This window comes from Heterodontus francisci, chromosome 42 (assembly GCF_036365525.1).
Source record: "Heterodontus francisci isolate sHetFra1 chromosome 42, sHetFra1.hap1, whole genome shotgun sequence".
NCBI classification, from domain to species: Eukaryota; Metazoa; Chordata; class Chondrichthyes; order Heterodontiformes; family Heterodontidae; genus Heterodontus; species Heterodontus francisci.
In genome coordinates, this window is record NC_090412.1 from 18314175 (window position 1) to 18332984 (window position 18810).

At 42.8% G+C, this 18810-nt stretch overlaps 1 protein-coding gene across 1 annotated transcript in view; it reads left to right on the forward strand.

Moving 5' to 3' along the window:
- The window catches only part of si:ch211-223a10.1 (uncharacterized), a 38079-nt gene extending 21604 nt beyond the window's left edge, over positions 1-16475 (forward strand). The window contains exons 7-10 of the mRNA XM_068020687.1: positions 1727-1889; positions 4803-4885; positions 8420-8610; positions 9485-16475. Coding sequence (XP_067876788.1) covers positions 1727-1889; positions 4803-4885; positions 8420-8610; positions 9485-9949 — 902 coding nt within the window. The 3' untranslated portion in view covers positions 9950-16475. The remainder of the gene's footprint in view (positions 1-1726; positions 1890-4802; positions 4886-8419; positions 8611-9484) is intronic.
- Positions 16476-18810: the final 2335 nt, after the last annotated feature.

The following is an 18810-nucleotide window of genomic DNA, read 5'->3' on the forward strand; positions in this document are numbered from 1 at the left end:
CTTTGAATCCCAGTGCCTATTGCTATATGAGTACATCCAACAGCCATTTCTGTTAGCAATGTTACACAGAGTAGCCAGTGTGATGAAGCACCACATTTCCTGCATTGAATGAGGGAGCAATTTTGCCCAAGAGGCAAGGGGAATTCTTGAGATAATGTCAGGGGTCTGTTAACATTTACCTGGACCATCAGATCTGCAAACTCTGCTGACCAATGATGCAGGTGTCCCTCACTGCTGCACTGGAGTGTCCGGATAGACTCTGACCTTTATTTTATGTAATGGGGTTTGGGATTTCTCTGACAATGGTTGAGAATCCTGAATCCCTTCGGGGGAGCCAGTCCATTGCCTGGTCTCGTGTAATATAAAAGCACCTCAAGTTAAACTGCTTTGTACAAGACCCTATCTAAAATCTAGGTAAACAGTTAAGTCACATTTCAACCATCATCTTAATCGAACATCAGCCTCTCGCTGATTGAGTGACAACCCAATGATTGACTTGTCAGTTTCCCATTCCACTCCATTATAAATACTAATATTTGCATTTGAAAAACAAATTCACATAACCTTTTATTATCTCCTGTTAGACATTGCAATCAACTGTGTGGTGCTAGGATGATCAATGTTCCACCCGACTAGTCTATCAACCCAATAATCTAAATAACAATAGTGCTGTGTTTATACTGGAGTTCAGTTGGAAATTGCTCACTAAAGATTGCTGTTTACCTAGATTGTCGGACAATACTTTTGAGAAATGGTTGACTTAATAGAAAAACGGAGTTGGAGGTAAAACATCAGCCATGATCCTATTGAATGGCGGAGCAGGCTCAAGGGACTGTACGATCTACTTTTGCTCTTATTACTTATGTTCTAATTGAGTTTTTTAAATTGATCTGAACTTATCCTGGCTTTGCGGGACCACCATTTTGGAATTGGAACTTCAAAGAGCTAGGCATGTAGTTGCCATCATCGCAGCATAATCTAGATTTTTGTTTTTAATTTAAAGGGACATGTTCTCCCTGATAGCTGGGTAACTGGCAAAAGAACCAGAGGGGTAATGTGGTGATTTTTTTTTTAAGTGGTTATGATCTGGAACACACTGCTGAAAAGGGTGGTGGAAACAGATTCAATCGGACATTTCAAAAATGAATTATATAAATACTTGAAGGGGAATATTTTGCAGAGCTATGGGGGAAAAGAGCAGTAGAGTGGGATTAATTGGATAACTCTTTCAAAGAGTTTTCCTTTTATTCATTCACAGAATGTGGGCGTCTCTGGCAAGGCCAGGAGTTGTCGCCCATCCCTAATTGCCCTTGAGAAGATGGTGGTGAGCTGCCTTAACAATTGAGTGCCTTGTTAGGGCGTTTCAGGGGGCAATTAAAAGTCATCCACATTGCTGTGGGTCTGGAGTCACATGTAGGCCAGACCCAGTATGGATGGCAGATTTCCTTCCCTAATGGGCATTAGTGAACCAGCTGGGTTTTTCTGATAATCGGGTGGTTACATGGTCACCGTTGCTGATCCTAACTTTTTATTCCAGATTTATTTCATTAAATGAATTTAAATTCCGCAACTGCCATGGTGAGATTTGAACTCATGTCTCCGTACCATTAGTCCAGTAATGTAACCACTACGCTACATATTCCCCCCCATGCTGGCTGAACGGCCTCCTGTTGTGCTATACATTTAGCACCCTGAAACTTCACTGAAATCTCCTTCTTACTTTTAGGACTATACTACAGCTGTCTGCTTCTCCCAGGGGTCTTGAGCTCAATCGTGTTTCTCATCACTAGCTACCTCGGGGAATATGGGGGAGTTTTCAGTGCTGTTGCTTTTGCTGTTCTTGCCAGGACAGTTTTTTTCCAGTACCACCGTATCTCTCACCTTTCCAGGTAAGATGACTTCTACCTGGGCATGTTTCAGATCTGAAGGCCCATAGCTGAACGGTTTCTGCCCTATAACACAAAGTCTGACGCTGTCACATTGGGAGCCTGCCGCACAGGATCCCCAAGAGACCAGTGAAGCGTCTCAGAATTACCATTCTACTCCTGCTAACCCAACATCATTTCTTGCATTGAAGAATTTGCATTAAACAATACACAAAAGGCTAAAAATCTGAATTATTAGGTAATTTGAAAGAAGTGAATTCAAATGAAGACTGTCTAATGGCCTTGGACTTATTCGGTGACATGCAGCAGTGAGCCAGGTTATAAGGAATAGCATTGCCTTTATGTCCTGCATAGGAAAACAGTTCTGCACAAAAGCAGTCACAATCACAGAATAAGACTGTTAACCTGACGCTAAAAATCCCAGAATCCTGTGCAATAAAAACTTGAATGTGATTCATTCGTCAGACCAATGTCTATATTTAAAACTATTCTTGCAACTTCTCAAAATGACTTTTCTGTACAGTATCCAGCAGGGAAATGCTGTTTCTTTGAACACAAATTGATAATATCAGCGGAACAGTCTTCTGCCTTTTACCCCTGAAGAAGGAAGTGCAGCAATGAAGAAACCAAACGCAAATCAAAAGTGCATTCAATTGAAGTTGTGCGTAGAATATATATGTGCAATTAAGTATGATTTTGGGGCTGTTAATTGGTCACAGCACCTCGGCCATTGTGATATTGGGTGTGCTACAGTCTGTTCCAACCTCTTCCTTGGTGGGAGAAAAAGCCCGCCAGGTATCCCCCACTCCTGTACCCAGCCCAATGAACCATTCTTCATTTTTAAGTCAATATAGTGATTGCCAAAAAACTATTTGACCATAGAGACTAGAGTCCCCAACTCTCTTTGGAGGTATTCCTGGAGGTTTCATCACATGATCTGCCGCTTCCAAACACCCCCGCCCCCACATTCATGCCTTTAGTCACCTGACATGTCCATCCTCACTGTGCACCGCCTTCTCACACCAATCAGAAAGTGAATAGGGTTCCTCATTACCCGATTGGATGATGCAAGTCAACCAGCCTTCCCACCTCCCCATTTCTAATTTTTTTTTCATTGATAAACTAAAGTGTTCAAAGAACATTTTTAAAAGCACTTTTATTTTAATGCTATGAATTTTCTCCATGGTTGCTCACAGCAGTGTCCTGGAAATTAGTCTTCAAGGCAATCCTGGACAAACGTAAGCCAAGCTACAATTGTCTGCACGTGCACTATGTAGAAGTGGCCACTAGATGGTGACTAGGTGCAGGAACTCCAGCTAGTATTCCCCCCGACCATTTCCCCTTCCCAGTCTTGTGTTGTGTAGCTTGTCTCCTCACGAGCACCCTGACTGAGATCAGTAGATTCCGTACAGATTAAATTTAGGATGTTTCTGGTTGTTCCATGCCACCTAGTATTTTACAGCCTGAAATTGTGGGCTTTGGTCACATTCTGCATTTCACAGCCACTTTTAAGAATCTGAAAATTGAATTGCACTGCTCCACTAGATGCTGAAAGATTTTTAATTGGTTAAAATATTTTTGTTTTCTTTTTGGACATGCTTCATGATGCCCACTGTGCTCCTGTTGCTGCACTTCCTCCGTCATGCCAGTGGTGGCAGTGCTCAATGACACACAAGCGACAAAATATTGAACGATTATATTTCCTCTTTTCTGCCAATTTCTCTTCCCTTTCCTCCCCACTGACCTGTTAACCCCTCACTGGGGGTGTGATTATGTAGGTGGAAGTGCCTTCTGGCACTTGACCCCAGTGGCCATTTTCATGCAAGCTTTGTGGGATGTGGGCAGGTGTTTCAACCATGGCAGTTGCATCACAGTCAAGCCTCGTCCCGCCGTACACCATGTGCACACACACTTGTGCACACCAGCAGTTTTTTTTAATCCTTTCATGAGATGTGAGTGTCGCTGGCAAAGCCAACATTTGTTGCCTATCCCTAATTGCCCTTGACAACTGAGTGTCTTGCTAGGTCATTTCAGAGGGCATGTAAGAGTCAACCACATTGCTGTGGGTCTGGAGTCACATGTAGGCCAGACCAGGTGAGGACGGCAGATTTCCTTCCTTAAAGTATATTAGTGAACCAGATGGGTTTTTACGACAATAGATGATAGTTTCATGGCATTACTAAGACTAGCTTTCAATTCCAGATTTTTATAATTGTTTAATTGAATTTAAATTCCACCAGCTGCCATGGTGGGATTTGAACCCATGTCCCCAAGGCATTAGCCTGACATCCGTGACATTACCACAACGTCACTGTCTTCCCCTGCAAGCATACACCCTCTCGCACATACCAACTACACACACACACTCATAGGCCTCTCTGGCCAGCAAATATAAATAGGAATCATATACAACTTCCCTCTCACTGTTGAAGCAACCTAACTACCACCTTGGCTATGATCAACTCATTCAGCATTTAAGGTCAGTAACTCACTGCCTTGACCAGCTGAGCCAGTAGTGGGTACAGTGTCTTCTTAAAGGTGCTTTGCCTTCAGAAAAAATGTCCGGCAAATTTTTATTCATTTATTTCCAAACATGCTGTGATGTGTATCGCATTAAAGATATCATGTCACTTGTCCATCAATGTGTTACTCGCACTGAAAGTGACGCACTATTCTTGTGGGTCCTCTCTCTCTCCCAAAATAAGGTAAGTTGTCAAGGTTTCTGCCTAAAGACAGCAGCCGATCAAAGTTAGTGTGCGCGGTAGTCAGGTTTCAGACCCTATATCCTGGCCTGAGGGTTGGTGTCTCACTTTTAATTAAAAACGCACATACAAAGATATTGCTATTGTACCGCAAAGGATTGTAGAAGTGAGATCAGATTAACACTAACACTGTGTTCATTTTCCCCCGTCACAGGTTACCAAACCCAATGTATGTCGGCACATTTGCTGCTGGGATCTTTCACTCTTTGTACTGCTTTTACTGCAAGATCCTACCAGATATCCTTTACATGCACCATTGTATTTAACAGACTTTTAAAGTGATGGGTCAGTAACCTTCATGCTGGATGATTAGATCTGGTCCTAGTAGACAGAATGGATACGTTTCATTGTGTGAAAGTAGAAACCAGTCATCTTGCCTGGGAACAAGTTTAGTTTCTGCAGTGGTGTTATTCAACACTAACTGAAGTTAGAAACTTCACACCCTGAATCCTGTCAAAAATATGCAGGGTTCAAGGAGCCTATATATTTGGAAAATTGTGAAATTTAAGTAGCAAAAAATTGGAATCTCCCTTGCTCTTCCCTGTCCTTCACCTCCTCCCTCTCTCTCCTCCTCTTCTCCCTCTCTTTCCCCTCTCCTGCTCTCCCTCTCTATACATTTATCTATCTATCTATCTATCTATCTAATGAGAGCAGTCACTCCTCATCCGTCCCATGCCCCTACCATCCCCGGGGGTCAGTGTCCTCCTCATCAGCTGGTATCTGACATTGCCAAACAGAAAATAATTTGGAAGTAAATGTGTTCATATAGCAGAACCTTTGTGAAACATTTACTGAAGTGGCAGAGTCCTGGGAGTTAGAGCTGGGCTGTTTCTCATGTGTTCCCCCATCTCCGTGTTTCATGTTTTTCATTTCCTATGCAGGTTCTTTCCATTGTGACCCTGTGGATAGCATTCTTGCCTCTGAGTCAGAAGGTTGTGGATTCAAGTCCCACTCTAGAGACTTGAGTACTAAGTTTAGACTGGCACTGTCTTTTAGATAGGACATTAAACCAAGGCCCTGTCTGCTCTCTCTGATGGGCGTAGAAGATTTCATGGCTCTATTTTGAAGACGACCAGGGGAGCTTCCCTGATGACAATATTTGTCCCTCAATCAATATCACTAAAATTTAATTATCTAGTCAGTATCGCATTGCTGTTTGTGGGATCTTGCTGTGCGCAAATTGGCTGCACTATTCCCTACATTACAACAGTGACTACACTTCAAAAGTATTTAACTGGTTTTAAAGAGCTTTGAGACCTCATTTAAAAAAAAATTATTCATGGGATGTGGGTGTTGCTGGCTAGGCCAGCATTTATTGCCCATCCCTAATTGCCCTTGAGAAGGTGGTGGTGAGCTGCCGTCTTGAACCGCTGCAGTCCATGTGGGGTAGGTACACCCACAGTTCTGTTAGGAAGGGAGTTCCAGGATTTTGCCCCAGCCACAGCGATATAGTTCCAATTCAGGATGGTGTGTGACTCGGAGGGGAACTTGCAGGTGGTGGTGTTCCCATGTGTCTGCTGCCCTTGTCCTTCTAGGTGGTAGAGGTCACGGGTTTGGAAGGTTTGGATGTTAATCTTATTTTTGATGCAAAAGATCTACAAAATTTTGACCCATGAGAGTTCAGACATAAAGTTCCCTCAGAAACCCTCAATACACTGTAAGCTGTTTTAAGAATTTTCAAGTGAAAGATGATTCAGAAAGTCATCCCATTCTTAAAGCAGTGTTTAACTCATTCAAATTCACAGCTCTGGTGACTCCCAAGCAAAAGTGAAGATGAATGAGGGTGGCTCATTTGTCTGGTTTTAAAGCTGGCTCTGAATCTCTGAATTGATGAAGATTGGAATTTGCACAGAACCATCACAGATGGAGGGTGAAATAACCAGGGAAGGGAAGCTTTTCAATCTGCTCATAAAGTTGAGGGAAGAAAATATGATTGAGGAATGAAAAAAAAACTTTTAAAGGAAGGTACATTAATTATCCATTTGGCCTATGTTAACACCTTTCTTACTAACCTGTCACTGAAAATGTAGATACAGTCAGGATTTTGTCGCTGCGTCACAATGCTTGTGATTGCTTCCGACAAGTCAGTTTCGTTTTAAGGAGCCTAATTAACACAGTTATAACGCTGACTGTAATTTAGATTAATGTGAGGAAGGTGGGTCAAGACATTGATGGTTCACTATAAAATTGTTAATTGCATCATTACATTGCAGTGCTAAATCACTGTATGAACTAACAAATGTTCACAAAGACCACAAGCCTCCATGTTACGACCAGTTGAGAAAGAGGTCTAGGGTTCCCTCTCAGCCTTCACCTGATCTTACTGTAACAGGTTTTAATTTTAAACACACCATGTTTTTCAGCTCCCCCTTGGTGAATCCTTGTTCACCGCTTTCCAATTATAAGGCAAAGAAACCAGCACAAACAGGCTTTCTTAGGTTTAAGAAGAAAAGTTGAAATTTATTAAACGTAAACTCTAATTTGGTTAACGCCGACAGATACACAGTGTGCCTACGCTAGCATGCATACGCGATGCACGCATGCAAATAGAAACAGAAAAAGCAGAAGAAAAATAAAGTGGAAAAGTTTGAGGCAATATCTGAATAGTTTTTGTTACGATTCTTCCAGCTCACTGTAGAGTCCTTGATTGTAGGTAGATCTTGCTTTTCGTTGAGGCCCAGTATTCTTCTTAAACCTTGTTTGCTGTAGGAGACTTTTCTCTCTTGGGGTTTATGTGTCTTCAGTAGATTCAGAGGTTTATGAGAAAGATAGGAGCAGACAGACAAACAGGAGCTCTTCTTCAGTCCAGGAACATTCTGCTTTCTGCAGGCTCTCAGTTCAAACTGTACAATTCAGAAACCCCCACGTTGCCAAGCAGGTTAGTCATGTGACTAACTGGTCTGACCACATCTTAGCAGGGAATAGAATGCGCTTCCCTGCCTTCAATGTCTGTTAGTATGTAAATATTTTTTTCAGCCATGGTCTGGCAATCCTGGTAACAGGCCTTCTCTTCTTCCCTGCAACAATTTGAAATTTAATGTCCATGTGGTGAAATTAATATGCCTCATTCTTGGCAAGCGGAGGCCTGCATGACCCTTCACCTCTGCTCCTTCATCAGCCATCTCCTGTTGAAACCCTCAACTGTGCTGTCGTTACCTCTAGTTTTGATTACTCTAACGCTGTCATCCAACAGCTCCCTTAAAGCTCAGCTCATCCCAGAACACTGCTGCCCATATCCTATCGTGTACCAAGCCCCGCTCACCCACTACCTGTATCCCTGCTGTCCAATACTGGATCCTGATCCCAATGCCTCGAATCATAGAATGATACACTCCAGAAGGAGGGCATTTGACCCATCGAGTCTGTGCTGGTTCTTTAATAGAGTGATCCACTTAATCCCACTCCCCTGCTCTTTCCTCATGGCCCTGTAATTTTTCAGCCCTTCAAGTATTTATCAAATTCCCTTTTGAAAGTTACTATTGAATCTGCTTCCACCACCATTTCCTCACGTCCCCTCTAGTTCTTTTGCCAATCACCTGAAACGTTAACTCTGTTTCTGTCTCCACTGATGCTGCCTGACCTGCTGAGTATTTCCAGCATTTTCTGTTTTTATAATCTGTTTTAGCTCTTGGTTGAGGGATAAATATTGCCCAGGACACCTCTATGAAATGTTTTTGTACATTAAAGGTGCAGTGTCAAGACATGTTGTTGATAGGAGTTCCTGAACTGGGCCTGTAAAAGGTACGAAGATTATTCCTTGACTATTGGCACCTCTGTGGCCAGCAAACCTATTGTTGTGGTGCATGACTGGGCTGGCTACCATTTTTCTCTGGATGTTCAAGGAGCTGTTAACCAGGGACCCAGGGAATCTTCAGAAATCTGGCTGTGAAACAGAGTACTTAACGATCACTCGGCTTATCGAAGCAAATCAGAGTCCGTCCAGGTTCTGCATCTACTGTGAGGTAATGACTGGGGCTACGGAGGCACTTTGCTATTTATATTGTTGAGAGTGACATATCTTTGATTTACTGTACAATTGACCGTTTTACTCTTTGGAAGGATCCCTTAGGGGCCAGGAGAGGCAGGAGTGCTCCCTTAGGCCCTGGAAGTAATCCTTTGGCCTTTTGGCCTTCACTCTTCTTCCCCACATCAGCATATGTTTGGGAAATCTTCCTCCTGGCACTTGGCTTATGCTGCTGACCGGTCCCTGGAATCCATCTCTCGCCTCGATTCCCGCTGCCGCCCTCTGACCTTGACATCACTCCCGCCTGTTTTAAAACACTAAAATGAGGTACAGGCATTACAATCGGCCGGGCATCACTTCCTGATGCACCACCCACTTCGAGCCCCCGACACACTGATCCCGCTTGAGTTAGAATCAACTCCATTCTCTTCCCATGTGAAATCCAAGGAAAGGAGCAAGGCTTTCTTAACCAAAGGAAATCTTAGGTCGTAAGCAGGCATGAGCACAATATTAGCAGGTATGAGTTTACACTGCAGCATTAGTGTTGCCAACCCTCCAGGTTTAACCTGGAGTCTCACGGTATTAAAGATTAATCTCCTAGACAGTGCTGTGAACAACCCCGTAGAAATATCATTGGGGAATTTAAAAAAGCAATTTTATTTTTCATTTTCTCGAAGAGGAGATTGGGGAAAAAGGATGTTTGACTGGGCAGGGCAGTTGAATGAGAGAGGTCACCTGACGAAACCTCCAGGAATACGTTCAGAGTTGGCAACCACACAGACTCTTGCAGTCCATTTTTGTTGGGGGTGGGGAGGAAATAGATACCATTTTTACCCCATTTGTTCCAAAATGAGGTTTGTTTGTTCATTTAGATCATACAGCCAGAACAAACGAAGCACTGTAGACTCTGCAACGCCTGCATGGTGAACTTTGATCATCACTGCCTTTTCTTAATGAAATGCGTGGCCAGAAATAATCACCGACTCTTCATTCTGTTCCTCATGGAAGTCCTCGTCTCCCACCTGACCTTCGTGGCTTCGGCTCTGTATTGCCTATACATTAAATACAACCTGAATCTGGAGGAAATCTATACTGTTCTCAACTCTGAGCCCTGGGTAGTGGGACTGGCTCTGATGAACATGGCCACTGCCTTGTGGGAACTTGTGGTCCTGAAGAATCAACTAAACACGATCTCCACAAACACCACATCCACTTTCAGGAACATACCAAACGCCAAAGCCTGCACATGGGGACGCTGTTTGAAAAATGTAGCAGCATTCCTTCTCACTGGGAACAGGCTCCACAGCATCCAAGGAAAATTCTCCAGCCAGTTTTGAACTGTTTATTTTCATTCTCCTTTAAAGTTACAATATAGTGAGTATTTAAGTCAAGGCTTATCGGTGAAATAAAGTTACACATAAATAGGACATTGTTATGAATGAGTATGTAATAATGATGATATAGACTAGCTCATCATAGATTTTTACACTCTCTTTAACCTGTGCACGCGTACATATGTTTCACTGACCAATTTAGACAAAGGAAACGTCTCTCAGGCAAGAAGCAGAAATAGAGATAATTCTTCTAAATTGTTGGTTCAGAAGCAGCATGACATCATGAAAAACCACTCCAGATCCTGTTTTTACATGAACGTAGTTGATCCGTTTCTCTCACTTTATCTCCTCTTCCTCAATTCTTTCTCATTTTCGTTGCTCGTTGAGAAAGGGGAGAATGGTCCCTCTTTGCTGCACCTCCTCCTGGATTTTTCATTTGCTTTATTCACTATTCTTCACTGCTTTTTGACATCAGCGGATAACACAATTTGCCCCAATCTCACCTTCAGGCATATCCAGACTCGGGCAGTCTGGGACTCTGAAGATGTCCAGGTCTCATCTTGTTTACAGTTCTTGTTTGGCTCGTTTGGATTTTGTGGTCCTGCAGGTTTGACATTTGCCCTTGGCTCCCAGGAAACATAAAACATTAAATTTGATTTTTTACTTGATTTGAAACAAAAAGAAATGGAATTGTTAAGAGGAGAGTAGGGGGAAAAATTTGGCAAGTGCCTTGCAGTCAGTCTTCAAGGTCTGCTATTTGAGATCAGAACAGAATGGTAATCTGACACAGCATGGGCTCATGAAAAGCATTTTGCCATTTTTGTTTGGATAGGGAGCACATCAAAGAGTCTCTGCCATAATAACACCATGATTTCTAAATTCATATTGTATGTGAAGAAATTTTTAAAGAAAAAGTCTGCAAAACATTTTTCATCTAAAGCCAACACTTTTCAGGGTTAAAGGGGCCCATATTTTCACCATTTTTGCTGATATGAATAGTGGATTGTAAGCTTAAATGTCAAAGTCAGGTGAAGCCACATTCAGAGAGGTACAATGTTTAGTTCCTTACATAAAAAGTGGAAGTGAAGAGGAGGCATTTTCTGCCCACCAGGGGCTTTCTTTCCCCACGTGTCAGCACACTGCTTTCCCTCGAAGCCAGCAGCAGCACTAATCAGCCAACGTACAGCCCCGGAAACAGGACGCGGCTACAAATGAGCAGGAACACTCAGCCGCATTTGGCCAATTCCTCTGCATTTTAAACATTAGCACTTCTGCATTAGCCCTGCCAATTGGGACCTTAAGACAAGATGCAGTTTCATAGGAGCAGGACTCAGCCAGGGTCCCTTGAGCCTGTCCCACCGTTCAGTGAGACCCTAGCTGATCTGTATCCTAACTCCAGCTACCCATCTCTGTAGCTGCTCTGTTCTGCAGATAGGAACATCAGGTTGCACCCTCCCCATTAGCTGATCTATCTGCAAACATCCCCAATGATTGTGCAATAACCACAGCACTGACCCACACTCGCTCTCCTCCAAAGGCTCACACCTGGAGCAACTAGATATTTGATAAAGCGCTGCACAACAGACTTGTGAGCAAAGTTACAGCCCATGAAATAAAAGGGACAGTAGCAGCATGGATACAAAACTGGCTGAGTGACAGGAAGCAGAGAGTAAGGTTAAAGGTTGTTGTTTGGACTGGAGGCAGGTTTATAGTGGAGTTCCCCGGGGGTCAGTGTTAGGACCCCTGCTGTTCATAATATATATTCATGACCTAGGCCTTGATGTACAGGGCACAATTTCAAAATTTGCAGATGAGACAAAACTTGGAAGTATGGTGAACTGTGAGGAGGATAGTGCTAAACTTCAAGAGGATGTAGACAGGCTGGTGGAATGGGTGGACAGGTGGCAGATGAAATTTAATGCAGAGAAGTGTGAAGTGATTCATTTTGGTAGAAAGAATGCAGAGAGACAATATAAAATAAAGGGTACAATTCTAAAGGGGGTGCAGGAGCAGAAGAACCTGGGTGTATACATGCATAAATCATTGAAGGTGGCAGGGCAGGTTGAGACAACGGTTAATAAAGCATCCAGTATCCTGGCCTTTATCAATATGGGCATGGAGTGCAAAAGCAAGGAAGTTATGTTGAACCTGTATAAAACACTGGTTCGGCCTCAACTGGAGTATTGCATCTAGTTCTGGGCACTATACTTTAGGAAAGATGTGAAGGCGTCAGACAGGGTGCAGAAAAGATACGAGAATGGTTCCAGGGATGAGGAACTTCAGTGACGTAGATAGATTGGAGAAGTTGGGACTGTTTAATTGTCGAAGAGAAGGCTGAGAGGAGATTTGATAGAGGTGTTCAAAATCATGAGGGGTCTGGACAAAGTAGATGGAGAGAAACTGTTCCTATTGGTGGAAGGATCGAGAACGAGAGGGCACGGATTGAAGGTAATTGACAAAAGCAGCAATGGTGACGTGAGGAAAAACATTTTCAAGCAGCGAGTGGTCAGGATCTGGAATGTGCTGCCTGAGAGTATGGTGGAGGCAGGTTCAATCAAGGCATTGGAAGGTGAATTGCTCCTTCAGAGAGCCAGCAGAGACACAACGTGCTGAATGGCCTTCTTCCGTGCTGTAACCATTCTATGATTCTAACTCCTGTCTCGTGCATGACATTAAAAGCCATAATAATCCCGTTCAGAAATTAGCAGACAACTTCGGTACGAACCAAAAACTCCTGGTGGCTGTAAGTGTCTGATGTGAAATGTGTCTGTATGCCCCAATCCAGTTCCTAGTGGGCACGGAGCCATGGTACAGGCCTGCTCCCGATTCATCACGAATTGACTCATTCAAAGAGGCCGTGGGATGACTGTTATGGCAAATGGAAAACTGTTGCAGTCGGGGACGCTTAGAACTGAGGCCTAGAGTTGGGGTAGGATATGTTACCCACGGCTGCAATGCACTTAAGCTAGGAGTGTTTGGAAATTAGATGTTGGAGATGGAAAATGTTCCACTCCTAGCACTTACATCCTTCATCTTGAACAGCCCAAAAATTAGGCAGAGGAGGGTTGTGGGGGCAGTGGTGGAAGTCTCACAAGTAAGGGAAGCGAAGTACTGGCCGAGGTAGGCTACAGAGTATCAGAATATGCTTTCTCAGTAGGTTTTAATGTCTCCCACAGTGCATAATTGACCTTCATTCTAAAATATTTTTGTATGCATTTGTCCATACAGACTGCAGGAATGTACGAGTTTTCTAACATCTCATATTCAATAGTCTTCAGAGCTCTTTCTCGGCTGCAATTTACTCCCATCTCTGGTGTCCTTAGCTCTTCGTGGCTTTGCTGAGCTCCTGACTTTGATTGGGAATAATTTGAAACCAAAGGTTTATTCAGAACACATGTTCATCGAGATGGTGGGGGAGGGGTGCTTTCAAAATAGAACCAAAAGCCATAAATCAGTTTTTCACGGATAGAACAAATTCCTGACATGTAATGAAGCTTTGGGTTGGACGCTGGTGTGGCCAGTTTGAATAGGCGTGGTGAATCCAGTCCTGGGATTTTAAAACAAAGCTTAGATTGTTCGAGGCTAAAGGAAAATTATACAATATAGAATATTAGACCGTGCTTGGTGGCCATTCACCACATCAAGCCTTGGTGAGTCTCAAAGACAGCCTTTTATTGTTTGCCTTCAAATATTTTTCCACATCCCTTTTAAATGCGATTCTGAATTTTTGGTTCCATCTCTGTTGCTGTTAGATATAACCATGTCTTACCAACACTCTGTCGGATTTCAACTTAGATACTTTCAATTTTTTTCAACCAATTATAGTGTATTTTACCAATACTGTAGGTGAATTGGATTTAGTGGATAATGGAGAGGAGGTGGGGAGGTAGGGAGGAGGGAATCAGCCTTGGCTCCTGCTTCTAATGGCTATCTAGCACACTCTGCTGGAAAGTGTGGACATTGTTGACAGGATGGGACACAATTGTGATGCCCCAGATGTTCAAATAGCTCACTGCATCAACTCATATATAAATGGTCATTTTTGAGAGGTGCCAAAGAGCAGTCACCACTTGTGGAACCACACGACTATAACACTGGAGTCCATGTGATAATAATGCTGGGACGTGTGCCATGAGCCATGTGAGGGTCAACATTTGAATTAAAAGAGAATAACACTAAACTGTGTGAGTGACACTTGGAGCTATCTGAGATTCACACTGTGTGTCTCTTGCTCTGCTGTTTGCTTCCCACAAGGTAACATCCTGTGACTTCTGTTTAATGACTCCCCATGATGGCACATGTTACGATCAGGTGAGAAGGGGTCAAAGGGCTCCCCTCTTTACCCTCTCCTTAATTGACTACAACAGATTTTTTTTTTTAAGTGGATATACTTGCCAGTTCAGTGAGTGTTTAGGATAGGTTTTCGAGTTTAACCAAAGAAAGAGGTTCATTTTATTGTACTTAAACCGATCTAAGTAAAAATAATAAAATACGCTCCAACTTTCACACACACACATATGTTAGAGTGGGGAAGGATAGTTTGGTTGAATTAGAGTCCAGAGAAATAAAAAGGGTATACAGTCTGTGGAGGTTGGTGACTTGGCTGGCATCAGGCTGAATTTGGTGTTCTTTGGCTTCTGGTTTGAAGTGGTAGACGCTGATTCGTTGATTCTCCTGGAGACAGCCATGTGTCTGAATTCCTTTGAGGGAGATCACTGTCTGTTCTTTTTGGAAAGTTCTCTCTAACCTGTGTCGCTGAAGAAGGTTCCTGTCTGTTCTTTCCGGAAAGTTCTCCCTAAACTAAGTAGCTGAAGGAGGTTTCTGTCTCTCTAGCACCCCCTCATACTTAAGTCATTAAACACAGTGAGCATCGGTCGGTGAACAGACTAACACAATCAAATGCCGATCAATTAAACCACTGAACAGGACAGCCTGCAGCAAGGAATATGCCTCAGTGACCCGAAGCTTCCAAGGTTTGAGTGGTTCGTCTCCACCAGTTTAATATTCAGATTCCCAGCCGATGGATTTTTTAAAAATCTTTTTTTTTAAATTTCCAAAATATACTTTATTCATAAAAATCTGTGAAAATTACATTACCAGTTTCAAACAGCACCAAGTCAAAAAATACAAACAGTGCAAAGGAGGTCCATTTGCTTCATTACAATCACAATTACAATTACAGCAAATGAAAAATTTCCCGATACAGTTCGAGGGGTTTCCCATGGATCCAGCCCCTCAGTTCAGCTTGGTGGGGGGAGCTTACCTTTACCTTTTTAAAAAATCATCATTCGAGTTAGCACATTTTCGTGACACACAATGGAGATATTCAATATCCAGAGCAGAACACATGGATATCCCATCACTACACGGTCATCGTGGCCTCTAAGCAAGCTTCAGGTTATAGTTCTGTTTGCGCTGTGATTTTTTGGGTTAAACTGCAATTTCACGGCACAGTCAGAATTGTCTGAATCAAAAGATTTAATTTAATAGACATATCAAATTTTAATTTTATTGTAATTAGCAAAATCAATATTCAGAGCCTGATGAGCTGCTGTATGAGCAGAACCTGCTGACCAGTGGCTACAGAATCAGGGTGCATTATACCCACCAGATTTAACACTAGTGCTTGGATGGGGAGAGGAATTGCCTCATACAAACTCTACAATTGTAGCATAAATGCAGCCTTATTGGTTCCTTAAAGACTCTGGAATATTGACATGTTCCACCACTTAAAGAAGCCAGCCCAATCTGACAATGAAATTTTCCTTGGATTGTTGTCCGTAAGGATTCTGTGTGAGATGAGTTGGAACCTTCCGAATCCAGTTCCCAATAAAGTTGGAAGCATAAGAAAAAACTGTTTCCGAATTAGCACTAAGGTGGCAATCTCAGTCAGATATTCCACAGGCATGCAAAAATGAGAAATGGACAAATGCTACACTAACAGTCGAGGGGGTACCTTCTGAGGTAAGGCTGGCACACGTTATTAAGGCAGAACAGAGGAAGCCCGAGTCCACATTCAATGAAACTATAACTGATCTGCTTAATGCAGGCATCAGGAGGGGCAACCTAGAAATGGAAAGCATTCCACAGGTCAAGAAGGTTGTAATTCTTTGTAAACCTATTGGGGGATGACTTGTAACTACTTCTACTGAGAAGCCTAGTTGAAGGCCCAAGGCCCAGAGTGGAAGACATCACCAAGGTTCCAAACAGTAGGATAGAAGGTGAGATAGGCCCTGTAAGGTTTAGTTGAAACAAACCTTGGGTTTTAAATGCCTATGGAGTGGAGGAGGAATGGAAGACTGGAAGGCAAGGAGTTGAACAGTTCTGAGCTGGGGAAGAATGACTTTGAGTAGGAGACACTGATGACTCTCCCTGTCAACAGCGTGCGTACACAAAGAGAAGGAACATGTTGGATATTGGATGATGAAATATTCTGATTTTGCTCTGCAATACTCTGTGTATTTATTGATTGATAATTCAGTAATTGTATTTTGTCCTGTAACAATGGATTCATTTTTAAAAGATGGAAACAGGTATAAAGTCAAACTTGAGACAAAATGGTAGCTGTAATGCTGGTTCTCTTTTATTGCACGCACAACATATTCCTGGAATCTACGGCAGGATCCATTTTTATGTGTACTAAAAAATGATTCACTTCCTTACAAACTGAGTGCAGCTTGAGTTGACAATGACTGGTCGATTGACTCAGACAGCACAACCTCTAGAGAAGTGCCTCTTGTACATTCCATCAAACTATAAGATGGTTTAAATTTATACTTCTGAAGAAATGAGCTTCAGCGTCTTTGGAAATGACCAATCATCTTTCAGCTGTCGCTTCTCTTCCGTGTTTCTTTCTACAGAACTGAGACATTTACAATACATTGTGATTTTGATCCCACTAATATGGAATGCATTTGAGTTGTACTAAAGGGGATGACAAGGTTCCCTGATGTACCTCAAGAACATCTGATTACAGATATAAACAAGTTGTTTTATTCGTTTTGGGGGTGGGGGGGGTGTGGGTGTCACTGGCTAGGCCAACATTTGTTGCCCATCCCTAATTGCCCTTAAGAAGGTGGTGGTGAGCTGCCTTCTTGAACCACTGCAGTCCTTAGGGCGTAGATACACCAACAGTACCGTTAGGGAGTTCCTGGATTTTGACCTAGGGACAGTGAAGGAACGGTGATATAGTTCCAAGTCAGGATGGTGTGTGGCTTGGAGGGGAACTTTCAGGTGGTGGTGTTCCCATGCATTTGCTGCCCTTGTCCTTCTAGTTGGCAGAGGTCGTGTGCTTGGAAGATGCTGTCGAAGGAGCCTTGGTGAGTTGCTGCAGTGCATCTTGTAGATGGTACACACTGTTGTCACTGTGCGTCGGTGGTGGAGGGAGTGAATGTTGAAGGTGGTAAATGGAGTGCCAATCAAGCAGCCTGCTTTTTCCTGGATGGTGTCGAGCTTCTTGAGTGTTCTTGGAGCTGCAATCATCCAGGTAAGTGGAGAGTATTCCATCACACTCCTGACTTGTGCCTTGTAGATGGTGGACATGTATTGGGGAGACAGGAGGTGAGTTACTCGCCACAGAATTCCCAGCCTCTGAGTTACTTATTTCTTCAGTTTTGGTCACCATATCTTCAGAAGGTCAGAGAACATTTAGGAAGATTTTAGTGGAATCAAGCTAAATCCTAAAGACAGACTGGCTGAATTGGAGACAGAAGAAATGAACAGCTTCAGTTTTGATCACAAGACTGGAGACAAGGAACATTAGGAATTCAATGATTTCTGTTCCCCACAGATAGGTTCATGTTAGGATGGATTTCCAATAGAGTTAGTGCTAAATCAGTTTTAAAGAGAGTCAGAATTGAAGGTCACGAGGATAAATTGAGATTTGGATGACTGAAGAGTTTCTTCATCAGTAAGAGACATGTAATTCAGGACATGGACAAATCATTCCTTCATCGTCCCTGGGACAAAATCCTGGAACTCCTCACCTAACAGCAACGTGGGGGTATCTTCACCACACAGGCTGCAGCAGTTTGCAAAGAAGGCTCACCACCACATTCTGAAGGGAAACTCAGGACAAGCAATAAAGGCCAACCTTGCCAGTGATGCCCACATCCTGAGAATGAATTGCTTACAGGAAGAGATAACATTTTAATTCTTAGATAATCATAGTGCTTCTCTTAGATCTGATCACTAGAAAGAATGAGCAGCTCTAAGTGCCCCATCTGAAATATTAGTTGTCTTTTCCCATCAGATGTTAAAACAGAAAATGCACGGATCAGTTATGAGTCTTTTAAGTGAAAAGAATCTTAACGTGTTAGCAAAATATGAAAAATTATAATATCCAGTAATGTCACCTGGCATCAATTCCTTGGTACCCATTGATTAAAATTTACACTCATGTGGATTCAGTGGGATGGATACGTTTTATGGGTGGACAAATCAAACCTGTGGGAAGCGGAATTGCAGTCCATCAGAAATGTCGACACAGGATTATTGCAACTTTGGCCCTCATAGCCACAAATACTACACTTCAAAAAGTAATTCCCTGTGCAAAGTGCTTTGAGACTTTTCAACGTGACAAGGTGCTTTACAAATGGAAGCATTACTGCATTTTTCCTGTTGGTGGAAGGTGGTGATGAATTTGAGCCAGGTTCTGACTGGCTGTCTATACTAAAGCAGATGTCACAATAAAAGGTAACTAGCAAGAGCAGAGCGGCAGCCAGGGAACACAGATTAAAAGACATTTTGTGAGATCCTGAAGCAAAGTGACAGGAAATGAATGGTCCAGTTGTCCTTATCCAAGGGTGTTTGACGTACAATGGACTGTGGACAGAAGGACACCCAGTTGTTTAACCATTAATCAG